Source organism: Malaclemys terrapin, chromosome 10, assembly GCF_027887155.1.
Source record: "Malaclemys terrapin pileata isolate rMalTer1 chromosome 10, rMalTer1.hap1, whole genome shotgun sequence".
Lineage (NCBI taxonomy): Eukaryota > Metazoa > Chordata > Testudines > Emydidae > Malaclemys > Malaclemys terrapin.
The window spans coordinates 73,313,332-73,332,934 of record NC_071514.1 but is presented as its reverse complement, the minus strand read 5'-3'; the positions used below and the strand labels follow the sequence as shown (position 1 = coordinate 73,332,934).

Below are 19,603 nucleotides of genomic sequence, written 5' to 3'. Positions count from 1 at the left end.
AGGTCTATAAAATCATGAACGGTGTGGAGAAAGTGAACTAAGAATGTATTTACTCCTTCACATAACACAAGAACCAGGGTCACCCAATGATAAAACAAACAAAAGTACTTCTTCACACAATGCAGTCAACCAATGGAACTTGTTGCCAGGGAGATGATGTGATGGCAAAAACCTCACTGAGGTTCAAAAAAATATAAGATATGTTCATGGAGAACAGGTCCATCAATGGATATTAGCCAATATGGTCAGGGATGCAACCCCTGGCTCCTCATGTCCCTGGCCTCTGACTGCCAGAAGCTGGGAGTGGAGGACAGGGGATGGATCACTCAATGATTGCATGTTCTATTCATTCCCTCTGAAGCACCTGGCATTGGCCACTGTCAGAAGACAGGATACTGGACTAGATGAACCATTGGTCTGACCCAGTACGGCTGTTCTTGATCTCACCTGCAGAAGGGGAGTGTGAACATGTGACACTACATGAGGAAGCCTTCGCCATTCACGAATGGCTAAACTGCTGGCCATTTCTACCAAGCGCTCAATGAAGTTAAGCTGCTGTTCTTCAGGATGGCAGATTGCTAGATATCCTCTGTACATGTTGACTTTCCATGCCATCTCTTTTGGACAACTCAGCTCCACCTAATGGTAAAACAGAAAATTAGCTACGAAACACCACAAGAAAATCTGAAAGCAAAAAGAAACCTTAAATGGACATACAACTTGATTTTTAAACTTGATTTTTTTTTAAATGGACTAATTTCTAGAAATTCCAGTTTCTGAAAGAGAATGCTTTAAATAGTATTTCCTGAAACTAAAATCTCTAATCTGTGGGATTTTCTGTTCGCCTGTTGATATTCATGTCTTCTCAGCAACATAAATTAACTTTACATGTGAACATATTGCACAGATACTAGACTGCCTAGCTGTCCTGTACATCATTAAGTTTTTAGGAGAATAAGTAAGTGACAATTTTTTTAAAAACGATCTAGCACTAATTATATGTTTATGTCAAAACAGTATCTGCATACAGGGACTCTGTCAAAAAGTGACTGTTACTTAAAATGATCGAGGAATAAATTTTAAGCTATTTTCAGAGACTTCCTGAAATACAGGAGTGGCAAAAATATGACAACTAGAAGAATCAAAGCACAATTTATCCATAGTATGTAAATGTTTTGCAACAAATTTACTGAAAGGTTGATTATTGCATACATTTGAGAAGATCTGACTAAATAAAGAGTGTACATTTAAATTAGCTCACAAATATTTGCAAACACTCATTAGCATTCAGAGCAGAGAGTAAAGGCCTGATTCTGTATACCTTGAGCACTCAATTCTCCCAGTGCAGCCCCCCTTTGTATTCATGTGCTGCATAGGAATTCCAGCTACGTTGGCTTTGTTCTATTTTCATTAGCTTAAAAATATCAAAGGAATCACTTTCATTTGTTAAAGTAATGTATCAATTACTTTAAATCTTGCTTCAGTTTATCCGCAACTAGCTTTTAAGCCTGAGCTTGTAAAGAGAAACCGTCAGGTAGCAACCCTACACTTACAGAATGAAAATCATCATTTTTTTTTATTACACGATACACTGGATCATTAAACACAATGGCAATGTGAGCAAATGGAAAGGAGTCTTGGGTCCTATATCAAGGGCCACTTGTTATTTTAATACCTCAACTTTAATAGGTAGATTATTAAAACGGTTTCACAAAGATTTAGGAAAACTGATATATAGCTGCCATCTTTTCTGATCGCTCCCTATGGATCAAGAGTTAAATTGCATAAACTAATACATTTAATATAAGCTGTTCAAAGTCAGATTCAGTAACATCAGCATAAAAGAGTATCAATAAAATGAAACCAGTAAGTCTATCAGCAGAGAAGTAATTATTCTTTCACATCCAGCTATTTATGAATACATGTTTCCTGACACCATTACATGGATCTGTCTAAAGCCACAGAAGCTCAATTTATAGCTTCAGTATGTTCTCTTTAGTCCATTAGTAAATGCCCCATTACTGAAAATATCTCATTCACACAACTCCAGCTAAAACATATCTGCAGTTGCTGGTGGTTGTCACTTCTACTTAAACTGAAAGCCATCAGAAGTAGAACCTGTCAGACATGATCAATTCACTCAGCTACAACTCAAGGCTTAAAATCTACTGTACAACATTTTCTTTACTTTTACAGCTGTAGAAAGCTTACCACAAAAGTGTTCTTAAAAGTTCTGTGTAATTATTCAAGAACTTACGCATACTTGAATAGGACAGAATACATTATTGATTTAAAAATTGAAACAAAAAAACTAATATAAATTAAAATTATATATTGAAAACCTATAATTTGCTCTTTTTGGACAGATAACTGTTTAATCACTAAGTGACAAAACTGCTAGTTAAGCCAAATATTCAATTCTAGTCATCAGTAGTGTTATCAGAAATTCCAATTTCTAACAATGATACAGCCTGACCAGCTCAATTTTGGGTCCTATCAAAGGACAAACACAGTACTTCATTCATCAAGTAATCTTTACAATTTTCATGCTTAGCCCCTGAAGTAATACATACTTATTGCATCTCCCTCTTCTATGTCTGAGTGAGGAAAAAGAATTATAGAAGAATTAACAGATGTTCTACACTAAAAAAAAAAAAAACCCTTGAGAAACTGTATTTTTTTCCCCAAAACTGATGTAGAATTCAGATACATTTTGTATATATTAAGAAACATATAATGCAGTGTATTTATCGTGCAAGAATAAACAAACAATCACCATGAAGGAGGGTTTTGGGATACAGGAAATTGCTCCTGCAAGTTACTGAAGTCAACTGGAGTTAAGGATATTCAGCAACTTGAAGAAACAGGCTCATTTTTTGCAACTATTTGGACATTTAGAGAAATAAAGTCACTAGGTGCATGAACTATTTGCAGATAGTAAATAGTTTCTGGTTAGTGTGTGCTGGTTTCAGAAACTGAACAGATTTTTCAAAATTAGTATTTATTTAAGTATTGCTGTAGTGGTGTTAGTCCCAAGATAACAGAGACAAGGCAAGTGAGGTAATATCTTTTATTGAACTAACTTCTGTTGGTGAGAGAGACAAGCTTTCGAGCTTACACACAGGTCTTGTCCAAGCTTGAAAGCTTGTCTCTCTCACTATCAGAAGTTAGTTCAATAAAAGATATTACATAAATAGAGACAAGCTAGGTGAGGTAAGTGAGGGACTAATTGCTTTTCTAAATCCATATATGAGATAAGAAGGTGCTGTGCAAGCTTCTATGGGGCTCTCCCAACGCCACTGAATCTTGAAATGCAATAAGGTTTGCTATTCCTGTCCTGTCTTTTATGCAAAGAGAAATAATCAAATCACATTATATTGTGACTGGGTGATGCAGACCAGCAAACTCCTTTCAATTCATGACTTAATGCACTAGCCTCTCACCTTGATGATCTCGGTTCAATATCTGGCTTAATGTCCCACACCAACAAAGTCCTAAGCGAAACAAATCTGCTTGGCATTAAAGAATTGTCTTTTTCTCAAAATGAAAAAGGCTTTCAACTTACTTTGAAATACTGTTCATATATTTTATAAAATTCAAAGTAAAAAGGATTCAATAATTATTACAGAAATGCATTTGTGCAAATATACCAGAAAAATGTACTTGTAGCCACATCAATTCTGTAATTCTTTCCAAGTGGTCTAAGTCTGTATATGCTGAAGTTTTTAAGTAACCTTACAAGGAACTACACCCATCTGTTGCATAACACAGATGGACTCTTAATAAAGGTGACATTTAGCATATACTAGGAGCCTTAGGGATGTAGCTTTAAAACCAGAGGTTGCCTAATAAGGGTGATTTCTTGTACATGCTTCAATGTACTTCACTTTTTATATTCGGACACAAAGAGTATTTAAAAATTCCTCAAAGTTTTCTCTCAAGTGAAAGTATCTACCTACTTTTGCACTATTTCTTCTCAGAGGAGCAACTTTTAAAAAAAATAATGTCTAGCAGCCATTTAGCTGTATAAAAATCGGTCAAAATCTATATTGCCAACTTCTGAGTGCCTTGAAAAAACAACACTTCTTTAAATATGTTTGCTATATACAACATGCCTCCTGCCTTTTGACTGCTCTACAACAGTCAAAACTTTACAAAATATTCATTAATCAAGCATATGGATCGCAAAGACCACAATCTCTTGAGTGGAACCTAGAAAAGGACTAGAGGAAGGTTAAGTGGTCTTCAAGTGCATGTTGTTCAGCAAAATGGATTATAACCAGAACACAATGAACTCTAATGAATCAGGAAGGTCAATAGCAGGCAGCTGCAAACCTAACATTTTACAAATTACTAAGTGAAAAATAAGACTACTGCACTCCATTACATACCTGGTTCCTTGTCTCCAAACAAAGAAACAGTATCTGTGCCACTTAATGAATTTAGAATATCTGAGGGGAGGAGGTAGTATATATGTACTGTAGGCTTCTAAAGGTCACATGTTTAAAATAAGCCTCACATTAAACTACAAGAGCTGATTCAAAACCGGTTATCTCCAATGCATTAAACACATTTTGAACCTACAGTCTGAAGACTTGTTTGATTTAAAAATCTTGGCACATCAGACATTTTGAAGCTTATCTGCAGTGACATCTGAAAGGTATAAGATGAGCTCATTATAGTAGCTCATACCAGTAATACTAACTCGACGAAGTCATACCATGCTTTCTATCCCAGGTTACTATTACCAGAAGTTTGTCAATTGGTGATAATTACTTCCAGGACAAAAATTACAAGTCTCAGGATAGGGATGATTTAAATAATCTGAAAAAAATTGTTCAGGCATTCTGCTTCTTTCCCCACCCAACTATTACGCCCTTCCCACCTCAACTCCCTGCCTCGTCTCCTTGCTCAGGCAGTCCAGTTCACCCTTCCAAGCTCCTCATCCATTCTTTCTTTCCTCTCACCTCCCACTGGCTCCCCAGACCTCTCCTCAAAACTCAGTCTCTCCCCTGGCCCCTAGCTCCTTGTCTGAGTCTCTTTGCTCAGACAGTCCAAGTTCTCCCCCAATATCCTAGCTCCTTGTCAGATCAGTTGCCGATACACCCATTCCCCACCACACTGGTTCGTAGTCACAGTCTTCTTGTCCAGCCAATCCCAGGTCTTCCCCCTATCCCCACAGCTCCTCATTCAAATCTCATTATCCTCCCCAGCCAACTGGCTCCCACTCTCCCCCTGTGACATTTCCCCATCTTCCTCATCTACCCATGACTCAGAGTCCTGTCCTCCGTGCCCATCCAGTCCCAGTCTTACCAGACTCCTTGTGCTAATATATACTTCTTTGACACCCCCCACCCCACGTCTGGCTTTTGTCCCCTCTGCATTTGAATCAGATGGCTTTCTCCTTCATGCTGTCTGGGTGCCAGCAGGGGGTTCACTGAGAGCACAGGATAGGCTCCCTGCTCTCAGTTACAGTGCCCAACCCCACTCCAGCCCAGAGTAGATGGGAGCAGCAATACTCAGACCTCACTGGTTCAGGAGCCAAATTAGTGATCAGCATTACCCAAAAAAGCCTTATATAAAAATAAATACATACATACATAATACTTAGTCATTTTGCTGTGAGATTTTTATTTTATTTTGTATTTAATTTAATTTTTAATATATATAAAATAAAATTCTCACAGCAAAATGACTGACCAATTATTATTATTTTATCAACTGCAATTAGTTAACAATATAGTAAACCCTTCCTGATTGGTTAATAATTAAATCACATACTCTTAATATGTGCTGCAAAGAGCTACAGGAGACACATTAAAGAGCCACTCGCAACTTGCGAGCCTCAGTCCGAGTATCACTGCATTAGAGGGACAATCATCTTCATTCCTGTAGCCCTGGGCTGAAGTAGCTCAGTCACCATCAGGGGATGGCACATGTGCAGTCGGGCCAGTTCTAGGATCTGGGAGAGGTTCGGGCATACTCAGTGAGACTCTTCAGATATTTTAGCTGTAATGCACTAGCAATTCTCTACGAAGCACATGCAAACTGCAATATAACTTGGCCACATTTGGATGGATTTTTACAAGGATGGCAAAAGGCACATCCCTGACACAAAGGGCACTCCCTGTCAAATTTGAAGTCCCTGTTCCAAAGACCATTTCAAAGAAGATGTCTCAAACATTTAACACGGGCAAAACAATGTATTTTTTTCCCTAGCCCTGGTCTCAGAAACAGCTGAACCTTTTTAGGAGGAAATTAAAAATCACCCTGTGACAGACATCCAGCATGGAAAATTATACCCTAAATGGTTAAAGACTAGCAAAGTTATAAACAACTGAAAACAGGGTCTTATAATGGGAAGTGTCAGGCAACCTTAATAATAGGTGGTGCTAGCGGCCCTGCCTAGAAAATGGTTATTTAAAATGCAGTTTTAAAGTTTAGTGGATTTGCTGTAAAAAGCAATATTTGAGACTCATTCTGAAATAAAATTAAGTAGACTAAAAAAAAGCCAAATAAAAGGAGAAACCCAACAGTTACTTCAGAGGTCTTTTATAATTTGACCAGAAAGTGGAAGAATATTAACACGGGAAGCAGTCCTCCTCCAATAGGTCACACTGTATAAATATCTCTTCCGAAAGCCATTGCAGAGCAATAAAATTTAAGAAAAATTAGAACAGGTATTTGCCAAGCATATAATTGACATATTGCAATCACAGCATATAAACAGCCTGCAGCCTCAGCTTGCAATACTTGTTTCACTAAAATAATATCTGCTGGCATTATCAACAGCCTGTGATGACAACAAGTACACTCCAAATCTCAGGCATTCAGTATTTAAACTTAGCAAATAAAATTTCATGTCTGTCTTACTCAGTTCTCTCTTTCAAAGACCTAGTACGAGTCTGCCAAACCTACCTACCAGCATATTAATGACAAATGGAGGCAGAGGGAGAGACATGTTACTTTTGTTGAAGTAGCTTGTGCATTAATAATAATTATTGCAGTTTTATTTGAAACAATGTGGTCTACACTACAATATATCAACGTTTTAGGTTTTCAGCATTATGCCCTGAGGTTGCTTTTGAATTCTACTACTGCAAGTTTAACAGGGTGGATCTGGGTGGGGGAAAGAATACTGCAGTTCTGTGGCATACTCCCTATTTCCCCCAAAACCTTGCACCATAACTCCACAGGGCTGGAGCTCCACGGTTGTGGGAAGGAGGCAAGTCCAGGTAAAACTAGGGGATGCTTACTTTCCATGATCTCATTTTCCCCTCCACAATCTCATATTTTAGCAGAATGAAGACTGGCAATACAAAAACTCAAGCCCTCCCTGGATATCCTAGAATTTAACTATGTCCCTGACAATCTTGGAATATCAGAACACATGGAAGTAAGCATCCCACTGCCTACAAAGGGTTGATTAAGGGAAACCAAAATTTATCCAGTTTCCTGGTGTATGCAGGTTTTCCTATGTAGGTGTCAATCTGGGCCTTTGCACACCCTAACAGCCTTGCAAAACTATACATAGTAAATGGTTGTGGAAGCAGTAATGTTAATTATAAGACACTGAAGGAAAGGGCCTGGTGTTGTCATGCTCTATCACTTAAAATCAAAGCATCTAAACTTACATTAACACTGCAGACAGAGGGCTTTTCCATTTAAAAACTGGGAGTTTAGTTACAATCTATCCATCCACAGAAGGTACAACAGTTTGATTTTCATATCACCATCCCACGTTTCCCGGAACAAACCGTAAAGGGATAGACAAAAATCTATTTCCCCCATCCCTATCTTACTCTTACCATCTTACATCACACAAACCCACAAGTTTTGATTTGATGTTTAGGGTCCCCCCCCTAATATGTTTTTTATGCAGCACTGTAAATGCTTCTGCAAGCTTCCCCATAAATCACTACTGGCACCAGCATGTTCACCAATCAGCCACTTGGTGCTTTTTAATAATTTGACACCATGTCTCAACCTTCACCCACCCTGGTGATTGCTACCCTGTTATGAAATATCAATTCTGAATTATAAGGAAGCTTTGTATAGAGACAGAAAGACGAGGGGGAAATAAGAAGGAAAGACCCAAGTTAGCCTGTTGAAACAATATGCTCTGGTTGCCAAAATACCCAGCTGTACACTACATAGAAGAAAATCCCCAAAGAGGAGTTTACTGCTTCTGTGAAATGAGTTGTAATGCTGACTTTGAAGAAACACAATCAGCACAATGAACAATGAAACAAAAAGTTATCTCTGCAAATTCTCAAAAATATTCACCTGCACCAGTGCCTCCTTCATAGCAGTCCAGTTTGAGACTCTCCATGCACATTCAAGTACCAGATAAGGATTTATATGGCCCTTGGACTGGCCATACTCTGTCAAAGGTTCCCACTGGTTCAACTCTTTTGAGCAGCTATGAAAATGAAAACACGGTGTTAGCAGGAGTTATTTAAAAGTTACTTTAAGCATTTCATATCAGGAGAGCATCTGCATTCATGAATGTTTGAAAAATGCTTAGAAGGCATTGCAATGGTTGTAAATAGACTGCAGGATTGAAAATAAACAAAAACAATAATATAAAAGTGTATGAAGAGGGGGAACTGCACTTTCATGTGACCCAGATCCCAATATTAAATGGGAAAACAAATTCCATGTGAAATCTGTTTCCACAAACAGCAAATTATACTTTTGCAATGATTTACGTATAGCCGTTTCGAAGTCTGTTAAAGGAGTAGCAATATAATATTTTATTCCCCTAAGTTGCTCTGTTTCTTAAATGTGCTGGGCTTAGTTTATTTTAGTAATCAATGTTTTAAATTACTAGAATACTTTTATCGTGCTTTTTAACAACATCGTTCTGCTCCAATTTTAAAATCTTACCGAATCCAATGGTCTTCCCAGAGTTGATACTCAGGGAAGATAGCAGGGGAGGCATTATTTCGTTCATGTTCCTTTTTGGCTTTTTCCATTGCTTTTTCGTATGTTTCTTGTGCCTTTAAAATAAAGAAAGAAAGCACTTCATTTTAGATTTATATCTGCTCTAAACATATATCTGATTGCATTTCATTAAGATTTTTTTTTGAAGACACATACATGATTTAAAAACTCTTTAAATACCTCTATTATCAGACCCTATAATAAATTAGGACGGTTAACTTATTTTCTTATTTACAATTTTATGCTTCTTAGTCAAATTAATGATGTACTGCAGGAAACTAGTTTTGGCTATATTCAAACATATCTTATCAATGTACCATGGAGTCTTAAATTAATATTTCATACAGAAGAAGTTTTATTTGAGACATTATCCTCAACTCAAATGAATTTTTCTTTTTGTTCTTATTAGTAAGTACACATTTTGTGGGCTTTTAGTATGCTTATACTGATAGTTAATCTATATAAAGCAAAGTTTAATAATGTGCATTTTTGTGACAAAGTTCCTCCTCCATCATGGTGGATCCTGCGCTTATTGATGGATTTTCTTGCTTCAGAGATTCACCATATGGGTTGGGGAACAGCCCAGAGACCTTCCCCTCTGGAAGAACCCACAGTCCAGGTCAATTGGGAGGTTTGGGGGGAACCCAGGCCCGCCCTCTACTCCGGGTTCCAGCCCAAGGCCCTGTGGACTGCAGCTGTCTATAGTGCCTCCTATAACAGCTGCATGACAGCTACAACTCCCTGGGCTACTTCCCCATGGCCTCCTCCAAACAAACACCTTCCTTATTCTCACCACAGGACCTTCCTCCTGGTGTCTGATAACGCTTGTGCTCCTCAGTCCTCCAGCAGCACACCCTCTCACTCTCAGCTCCTTGCGCCTCTTGCTCCCAGCTCCTCACACTCGCACCACAAACCGAAGTGACCTTTTTAAAGGTGCCCTGAATAGCCTGCCTTAATTGATTCTAGAAGCTTCTTAATTGGCCCCAGGTGTCCTAATTAGCCTGCCTGCCTTAACTGGTTCTAGCAGGTTCCTGATTACTCTAGTGCAGCCCCTGCTCTGGTCACTCAGGGAACAGAAAACTACTCATCCAGTGACCAGTATATTTGCCCTCTACCAGACTCCTGTACCCCACTGGTCTGGGTCTGTCACAGCATATATTGTGCAAATATTACCTGTTCAAAAAAGCCATGTTGTTCATAAGCAATAGCAGTTGCTGTCTCTGGAAATTTACAGCGTTTTTGCCATAGTCCAGCCCACATATCCTCCTCTTGTAACAGAGAGTAAAGCTCAGCTAGGGAATCCAGTATTTCCTAAAAAAACATAGCAAATAACCAAGCACATTCTTCTAAGGTCAAAATGTTGCTATAATTTTTTTGTGATCAATTTTTTTATTAAGTAAATGCCTTACACATGAAAGCATGTTAGTTGGCGTATTTTAAAGTAAAGCATATGATAAAAACCACACAACATACGGTAAGAAAGACATAAAAGTAACAATTAAGTTCTAAATATGACATTTTTAAATTTTATGTCTAGACCTCCACTGTATGATCACTCTTTGAAAACCCAGGAAGTAAGTGGTCCATTATCACTGGATATATAAAAAATTAACAATGCACCATATTACAATTCAGCTTCTTTCAAAACTTGCTCATGTGTTGACCTGGTTTGTCTCCACTAGCATATTAGGTCTTTTTATGGTAATTAGCATGATATCCACACACTTTAGCAGCCAGTGTGGACAGATACTTTCATGTTTAACTTTGTGTAACTGGTTATGGTCACCCTAGGTCGTCCCTGCCTTTAGTAGGCTATCATAATTTAATTAATGTTATTCCTTACCTGTTGAGGAGGGGTTATGCTTTCCTGCTCATAAAATTCAGTTGTCTGTTTAGGTTTAATCTGAAGACTCAATCCTTTTTCAAAGGCTTGATGTTCCAGCATCAATGTGGAACGGAACCACAGGTTGTGAGTTTTACCCAAGTACTTAAGCACACAGGGCCTGATGGGAATGGGAGGAACACACTGTGACATTGCTTCCACAAAACAGTTTAGTGCACTCGGCTGGCAGTCTCGCTGCACTTGGTGGCTACCACTGCATAAGAAAGGGCTTATTTCACCTGCAAGAGCCTGGAATTAAAACAGAAACAGTGATTTCATTCAGACTATTCCAACACTTAGGTCATATTTAAAGTCTTACTAATACCATATAGATGAGGGAATTTCCATAGAGTAGTTAAAACATGAAAAGATTAATTCCCTTTGAAATCTGAAGGGCCAATTTCTTTCAAAAGCAACCAGTATTAAGACATATAGCTGGAGGAAACACTAGAAATGGATTATTTTTAAAGTGAGGGAACAAGTAATTATGGCAGAAAATTACAATCTACTGAAACACCAGCTACTACCAAAAAGACAAAAAGGATTCTCACATGCTGCTGTCTATCAGATAAGATTTTCCACAATCGGGAGAAAAGTTGGATCCAAGTTTTCTCTGCTAACGGTGTAGAGATGTGACACAACTGAACAAAGGCACTTAATAACGCTCCAGTCTAGAAATAGAGAAACAATTAGGGATGTAAAGGGGAAAAAAAAAAAAAAAAAAAAAAAGACCTTTCAATGAATTTGCACCATGGAAGAGTTACTGTAGGATACAGTCCAGCAGCTAAGCTTCCCCAGGATGTGTGCAAGCAGTTACATTACTTGTTTTCCCAAGTGTTCCATAACCAATACAATTTTTCAAAATTTCCCTTAGGTGGAAAGAGAAAACTACTGTGAAATAAATGTTACCATATTTCCATGTTTATTAAGACAACAACTCATGACTAGAATAGCTACAAATAAAAAAAGTAAGACGCTCTCAAGGAAGAGAAGGGAAAAGGTGACTAATGGGGTTGCTGACATTTGGTGGTAAGACAAAACAAGCAGGTTAATTGGCTAGATCTACTGATGTTTTCAGAGGATAACAAAATAGCGCTCATCTAACAATTAGCTTCTTATGAATTATTAAAAAACAATGCTGTTTATAATCTGTTACCACGCTTTACTAATTAATTTAATCCTGTCTTGTGTTTTCGGGGCAGCAGTTTTCTTATCTAAATGCAACAGATATTTAGTTCAATTCTAAATGCAATAGGTGTATCTGGCAAAACCTTAATTTATGTGTACTGAGGTTAGGAGCCCAATCACCTGATTTCACCCACTCAAAGGCAGGGTTTTCCAGATGCTCTGTGTTTACCCACATTTGGCCCTTAAGACTTAGTACCAGCATGATAGTATATAATTTCCAGTGACAAAAGTAACCGGAAAAACAATTAGCAACTTTTCCAATTGTTAGTATAACTAAGCAGTTCTCACTGTATTCCTTAATGAAGACACTCACTCAGCTTGGTTAACCTCAGGATTTTGGAGGTTAATCGGGACCTTACTAGTGCTTGCAAAAGTTCAAGACTGTTGAGATGGCGAGAGCAATCAGCACCACAAGTACCACAGGAGCAGCAGTGGCAGCCATGAAAGTGACATCAAATATATTAGCAATGCGCTAGGACCAGGTAAAACAGGCTGCAAAGATTACCCCTCTTGAATCTCTGAGCCCTATTGTTTTCAGAACTTGTGCAAAGTGAAGATGATGCTTTTTTTTCCAAATGGAGGAGAGAAATATGATGGAATAGGTGTAGGATGGAGTTAGATGCTGGGGGAGAGGACCAGGAGAAAGCCAAATGTAAAAGTAGGTAGGCTCTAGTTTTCAAAATGAAATATACAGTATTAGCATAAAATAAAATGAACAGTGGAAACAAAGAAACAAAAAAGAATTCATTTGTGTGCGTCAGTTTTGAGATTTCAGCAAAGGTTTTCATGCTATGCGACCAATAACCTGTACCAACCTTCACTTCTCGAAGAGAGTCAAGAAACTTGTCATGTCTGTTGGTCAACATGTGTAGCTGGTTGCCTATGTCTTTCTCAGAAAGTTCTTTGGTTTTAGGTGTACTCGTCTGATCTCCTGGAGCCAATTCAATGTCAATCTCCACATCCTACACAAAAGTAAGGCCAATTATAATGCTGATACTTTCAATAATTATCACCACTTCATTTCTGTACACATACAAAACAAATATGGTACTCATTATTTCAGCCCTTGTTACCTATTATTGTAATTTTTTTTTAGGATTTGAAAATTTAATTCCCACTGTTAAGGGAGAAAGAAAGGGCCAAAGCAGTCACCTAGAATAGACGGAAGATTAAAAAAAGATGAATTAACACGGCTTCACAGAGCTAGTAAGTCAAATGGTAGTAAACCATTGTCTAAAATGTAATTACAATTACACCTCTATCCCGACAGAACGCAACCCGATAGAACACGAATTCGGATATAATGCGGTAAAGCAGTGGGGAGCCCCGAGCCCCACTGCCAGAGCTCCGGCAGTGATTTAAAGGGACCGGGGCTCCCCACAGCAGCTGGAGCACTGGGCCCTTTAAATCACCGCCAGGGAAGCTGGTCCAGTCCAGCACGCCGTACCGGACCGAACCCGATATAACGCGGTCTCACCTATAAGGCGGCGAGATTTTTTTTGGCTCCTGAGGATCACGTTATATCGGGGTAGAGGTGTACATCTATTTAACTTCATTATTCATTTACACCAGGTGTGCTGCTATAGTCACTGCACTTCACTTTACACACATGTATAGCAATTCCGACTAGCATTAAGATGTGTCCCATAAACTGTGCTTGGTGAGACATCATCATCTGCTGTAAAATAAAAATAAAATGTTACCTCTTCTTTGGATTCGCTGTTTTCTCTTTCTCGAGGCTCTTGTTTGACATGGGTTACCATAGCAAATGCTGCCCGATCGTGACTGTCTGCAAGGTTGATTACATTAGTGATAGATGGAAGCATGGCTCCCTGACAGCTTGTGCCAATTGTAGTATTTCTTTCACACACTGCCAACAGGAGCTAAGAAATTAAAAAACAAGGCAAAGATTTTGACCCATTGTGTGTGATGTATTTAAGAACACATGTCCTTGATTTATTTTGTATTGCACCTCTTTTCCTTGTCAGTAGAGGACTCAGTCCTTCTCAAATCAACAGTGAAGGGGGGGGGGGGGGAGGGGGACGACACACACTATGTTTAACAGCTTGAACTTCCCTTTACAAATTGAGTTTGGATGTCAGGCTGGCCTGAATGAGTCAGAATTTTATCTACTTCTCATCAGAGCAATTATTTCTACCAACTGGTTCATGAGCAGTTGTTGTTGTGTTTGAGATATCCCCCACCCTCCCTGTGTTTCTGAAACAGGAACAAATTCAAACAAATCTTAAAAGAACAAAGATTTAGACTGAACAGACCAACAGGAAACACAATTACATTCTCTGCTTATATGTTCAAGTACAAAAGGGTCAATAAGGAAATTAAGATAGCAACTGCCTAGCAGTTGGAGAAAACTGGATAGTGAGAGTCTGGGACATGGACATTTGGTCATTAATCTGCACCTCTACTGGCAGTATCAGAAGGGCCAAAGATTGAATGGGCATGGAGTATCTTATCTTTGCTAGATGTGACCCTTCTAGGTCAGAGCTGAGGTGCCACACATATTCAGAGAACAAAGTGGACTTCCATCTTCAGCTCATCACCTTCTGTCACTGATATGTGGTGGGTTATTGTGCCTTTGAGGTTGCCATTTGATTATAGCTAACAGGAAATGTATTGCCATACGTTAGGACAGTAAGATTAGAGACCCCATAAGGACACATAGGGAACAGGAGTTTTCTACATCTAAGCATCATATTTTTATGGAATTTTTTTTTATTTAGTGTCTCAATCTACATAATATATACAATTTTCCACTAAAATACATGGCTTACCTAAAAAGAGATGTAGAAGATTCCCACTGTTCCTTGTCATCCTGAAAGCTGCTCTGATCTTTCTCATAGGAAGTTAATAAAATGACTGCTTTGTGCTTGGATATTTTATACTCAGATTTTGATATACAGGTCATTTCAAAGAAATTGGCGATTTACTTATGTTTTGTTTTAGAGAAAAAGATCAGAAACCAGGTTTCACACCACAGCAATCCCCCTTTAAAATCTCTCTCAGCAACAGTTCTGACACTCCATTCTGATCTGTCTTTTAGGATTCAATCTGTCAAAAAGATTCCTCCTCCAGTCATTTTTTGCTTAAAGAAATTCTGAGCACTGACTAGGCTTTTCTCAGATAAACTGAAGCCTTAAAGCTTTAAAATACAGCCACTGGAGTCACTGTCAACTGGATTCAAGAACATGGATGCAGAGATTTCCCAGGCATCAGCTTTTCAATATTTAAAAGCTTAGTACTTGTTTTAAGATGTTCTGAGCATCTAAAATGGTACCCTCGATATGGGGAGTTTTACAGGGCTATATCACTTTTCAAGATACACACAATACATCTACACAATACAAGGGAAAAGTGGAGCAAATATCATTTCTAAAATTACATTCACGGTTCTCATAAAAAATGGTTTTCCTACCTCAATGCACTGCTTGATCCAAAAGTGGTTTCCCATAGCTTCCCAGTTTTGAGAACAAGTTACATAAAGTAGGCGTTCGTAGACACGACGCTTCATGGAATTGTCAAAGACCTCAAAAAATTTGGCTCGGATGAGCGGCTGAGCACAACGCAGCCCCGAAAGGAATGCAGGTTCAAGTTTAGCAGTGAGCTCGCTTCCAGAAAGATTCTCATCCCTAGGAAGAACGCATAAGCAATTGATAATACACAGGCGTTTGAAAGTGTCACTATTTATTTAGCCAGAGGATATTTTCTTTTGTTCTACCAATTTCTGGAAGATGTTAATATCTAGAGTCAAGTGTGGCTTGGTCTACTACCAAAAAAGGCATAAGTTTCTGTGACGTATCAAAAGTCCCTTGAGAACATCTCACATGGAGTCAAATCACAAGAACAAATACCACAATGGCCAAGAGACCCACCATGTCCAATGGAGGTCACTGTTTATCTCTCTGGATTAGCTCTGCAGCAAACCTTTCTACAAGCTTAATGCCATAGGGCTCAAATGAGTAATGCAACGTTTCAGTGGTTTCTCTCCGAGTCCATTGTCCAGACTGAGCAAAGTGGAATTTTGGGTGGTGGAATCACTCCTGCACCACAAAGGTTATGCCAACTGCTTTTAGAGTGTAAGTCTTACACTCAAACTAGAAGTTCATGTGTATACAATGCTAATCACTGTAGACAATATTGTTAGCCAGGTGCCATATATGCAGGGGCCTAAGTGCACACTTCTATTGTGGACAAGGCAACCTCTGATTTGCACTGGTGGAGGTTATTTCTGCTTGAAATACCCAGGTAAGCCGCACTGACGCAAACTGAAGTTTGCCTTGTCTACAACTAAGGGTTTGCACAATTGTGCTACTCTGCGAGCTGGATCTGAATGGCTGAAAACAAGGCATATGTTTAAAGTACAAAATTCCTTAGTGGCCATTATAACTTACTAGAAGTGCACACCTATCTTGTGGTGAGGCAATTATTGTCCATGTTTTTCTATACAGGGCTAGAAGACTCAAGTGTGGCTATCTAAGTAACTAGAAAAATATTCATTACAATAAGCTTCCAGGAGAAAAGCTTCATACAAAGGGGAAAGGAGGGACACTGCAATAGCAGTCAATACTATTGCTACATCACGATTAACTATGAAGATGCCACAGCCCCTTTTTTTTTTCGCTTGGAGCAAGGGCTGTAAAAAGATTTTGTATCTGAAGATCTAACGTGAATATGTAAATATGTTCACTCCAGTCTCAGTGAAATGAACTGATTGTGCATTTTACAACAAATCTAATATAGCCCTAAAAGATGGATGGCATGTTATAAAGGTCACGTATGGTACAAATTATGAACCAATAAGCTGCAATACTTGATTAATTGCTATAATTACCTATAGACATAGTTAACAAGGTCTAAGAACTGGGCATTTAATTCAAGGTCTTCTGGAAAACGCTTTTCAATGTAGGTCATCATTTTCACTAGCAAAATGGACTTCTCCCGGAGAGTAGGTGTCTGTTAAAAAGAGACATGATTAATTTTCTCAATTCATCTTGAAACACAAGGAGAAATGGCATGTTCAAAGTACATTTCAGCCATCTTCTACACCATTTTTTTCACTCCTACGCTACTGAAAAATGGCTTGACACAAGGTCATGCTTTCTAAAAGTAAAAAAACCCCAAAACGCTAAAGTATTTATAGTTCTAGCATAGATACTACACTGGAAATATAAATGAATGCTATGGATAAATAAAGCTATGGATGCCTAAAATCATTAAAAGATTAAAAAGTTTAATTGTGTAATAGCTAATGCCACTATATAAATCCATGGTACACCCGCACCTTGAATACTGCATACAGTTCTGATCACCCCATCTCAAAAAGATATTAGAACTGGAAGTAGTACAGAAAAGGGCAACAAAAATTATTAGGGGTATGGAACAGCTCCCGCATGAGGAGATATTAAAAAGATTGGGGCAGTTCATATTAAAAAAGATGACTAATGGGGGAAGTCTATATCATTAATGGTGTAGAGAAAGTGAATAAGCGTATCTAACCCTCCATCTTACACAAGAACTAGGGGTCACCCAATGACATTAATAGGTAGCAGGTTTACATCAAACATAAGGAAGTACTTATTAACACACCACCCAGTTAACCTGTGGAAACTGGGTTCAAAAAAGAATTATATGTTCATGGAGGAAAGGTCCATCAATGGCTATTAGCCAAGATGGTCAGGGATGCAACCGTATACACTGGGTATCCCTAAACCTCTGACTGCCAGAAGCTGCGACTGGATGACAGGGGATGGAACATTCAATCAATTGCCCTGTTCTGCTAATTTTTAATGCTAATTAAAAGCATCTGAGACCAGCCACTGTTGGACAACAGGATACCAGGCTATATGGACCACTGGTCTGACCTAGTATGGACATTCTTAGGACTATAAATACTGTGACCAACCAGTGGTCCAGAAATGTGTAAAACATTTTTTTAGGTTACGCTCCCATTGAACCATACTAGAGAGACGAGGTGGGTGAGGCAATATCTTTTATTGGACCAACTTCTGTTGGTGGGAGAGACAAGCTTTTGAGCCACACAGAACTCTTCTTCAGGTCTGGGAAAGGAACTCCCAGCATCACAGCAACATGCAATGTGGAAGAGACTGTTTAGCATAAGTATAGGGCCACCCAAATACCCCGAGAGAACCTGCCTCAATACAGAAATAACATATAGACATATCTCTGCTACAATGATCAACACCCCCCACGACACTCTTTTCAAGAGCCTATCCATGCCTATCACAAAAAACTGAGGCAAGAACAATGCGGGAAAACCCCCTACGCTTAAGACAATAGCAATTATGCCTTGTGAAGTACATAAGAATAAAAGGTTTGGGTCACTGCATGAGAAAAGCCCCACAGTACCCACACAACAATAGGCATAAAAATATGTACTCATCACACCACAGAAAGAAGATTTTCAACAGTCTAAAATTTTCAGCCTGTAAACTTAAAAACTTGAATCAGGATCTTAGCTTGAACTCACAACATTTTGGACTTTATTCACTACCAAATTCTTTCAGAAATAAGATGTAGGTAAGTACACTGCATGATGGTTATGGAAAGTGATATAATTGGTAAGATATAGCTTCACCTACAAATATTCCATCATCTTACTTTAACTGAAGCAACTTTACATGGCCCTAGAATACTGGCTTTTGGACACTTGAACCTTTGGCTTTAAAAAAAACATACATAGTTTTCTTAGCAAAGCACTATTTCACATGAAAGGGAAAATGTAGCCTATAATGTGCTGAGCATTCTTAACTTTATTTCTTCCTTGGGAACCCAGAGTGTTCACAACTTATAGACGGCACTTAAAAATATGCAGACTTAGGTCCTTACGGAACCCTTTGTCAAACACTGAACAGAAAATGCAAGTTACAGGTTTTCATTAGTTTTTGATTGCAATAAAGATTTTCACCTGATTTAACTTTTCAATTTACCTGATTGGCTGCCATTGGAGAATTGTTTTTCACCCACTCTTCCACTATTTTTACCACTGCACGAAGAATTTTAGCATCAGTAGATTTTTCAATGAGAGATGTTAGAATAGCTTGGATAAAATTTTTCCTCATCTCCATGCTCATCACTGCAAGACGAGTTTTCACAAGATCCAAGCTCAGCATTACCAGTTCACTTGTACCTGCTATGGATAGAAGTGCATAAATTTTATTCATCGGTCATTTCATATGCCAGAAAAAATGGTTTCAGTGTAATCTGCACAGTAGAAGCTTCAAGTTCTAACTTTGCTAACAATCTGTGAAGCTGATAACTGCTAAATATCACCCCTTCTCTCAGGCAACAGATAGGCAAGCCAATGAACATGTTACACAAGAAACATCTAATCACAGAAATGCAGGACTGGAAAGGCTCTCAAAAAGGTAATCTAGTCCAGTCCCCTGAGTTGAGGTAGGACCAAGTAAACCTAGGGTTACCATCCGTCCGTATTTCCCCGGACATGTGCGGCTTTTTCGTCTTTAAATAGCCGTCCGGGAAGAATTGGTAATAAAATAGAAAGGTCCGGGATTTCCCCCCCATCCTCTCCATGCAGAGTGCGGCGCGGCT

General features: G+C 38.7%; 1 protein-coding gene across 4 annotated transcripts in view; it reads right to left on the bottom strand.

Moving 5' to 3' along the window:
- The window catches only part of TRRAP (transformation/transcription domain associated protein), a 156,600-nt gene that overhangs the window by 59,708 nt on the left and 77,289 nt on the right, over positions 1-19,603 (bottom strand). For all 4 annotated transcript variants that reach the window (XM_054041328.1, XM_054041327.1, XM_054041329.1 and 1 more), the window contains 11 exons: positions 18,982-19,184; positions 16,866-16,987; positions 15,450-15,663; positions 13,720-13,899; positions 12,832-12,978; positions 11,380-11,499; positions 10,790-11,077; positions 10,120-10,257; positions 8,890-9,002; positions 8,287-8,422; positions 448-639 (listed from right to left, as the gene is read on the bottom strand). In XM_054041328.1, coding sequence (XP_053897303.1) covers positions 448-639; positions 8,287-8,422; positions 8,890-9,002; positions 10,120-10,257; positions 10,790-11,077; positions 11,380-11,499; positions 12,832-12,978; positions 13,720-13,899; positions 15,450-15,663; positions 16,866-16,987; positions 18,982-19,184 — 1,853 coding nt within the window. The remainder of the gene's footprint in view (positions 1-447; positions 640-8,286; positions 8,423-8,889; positions 9,003-10,119; positions 10,258-10,789; positions 11,078-11,379; positions 11,500-12,831; positions 12,979-13,719; positions 13,900-15,449; positions 15,664-16,865; positions 16,988-18,981; positions 19,185-19,603) is intronic.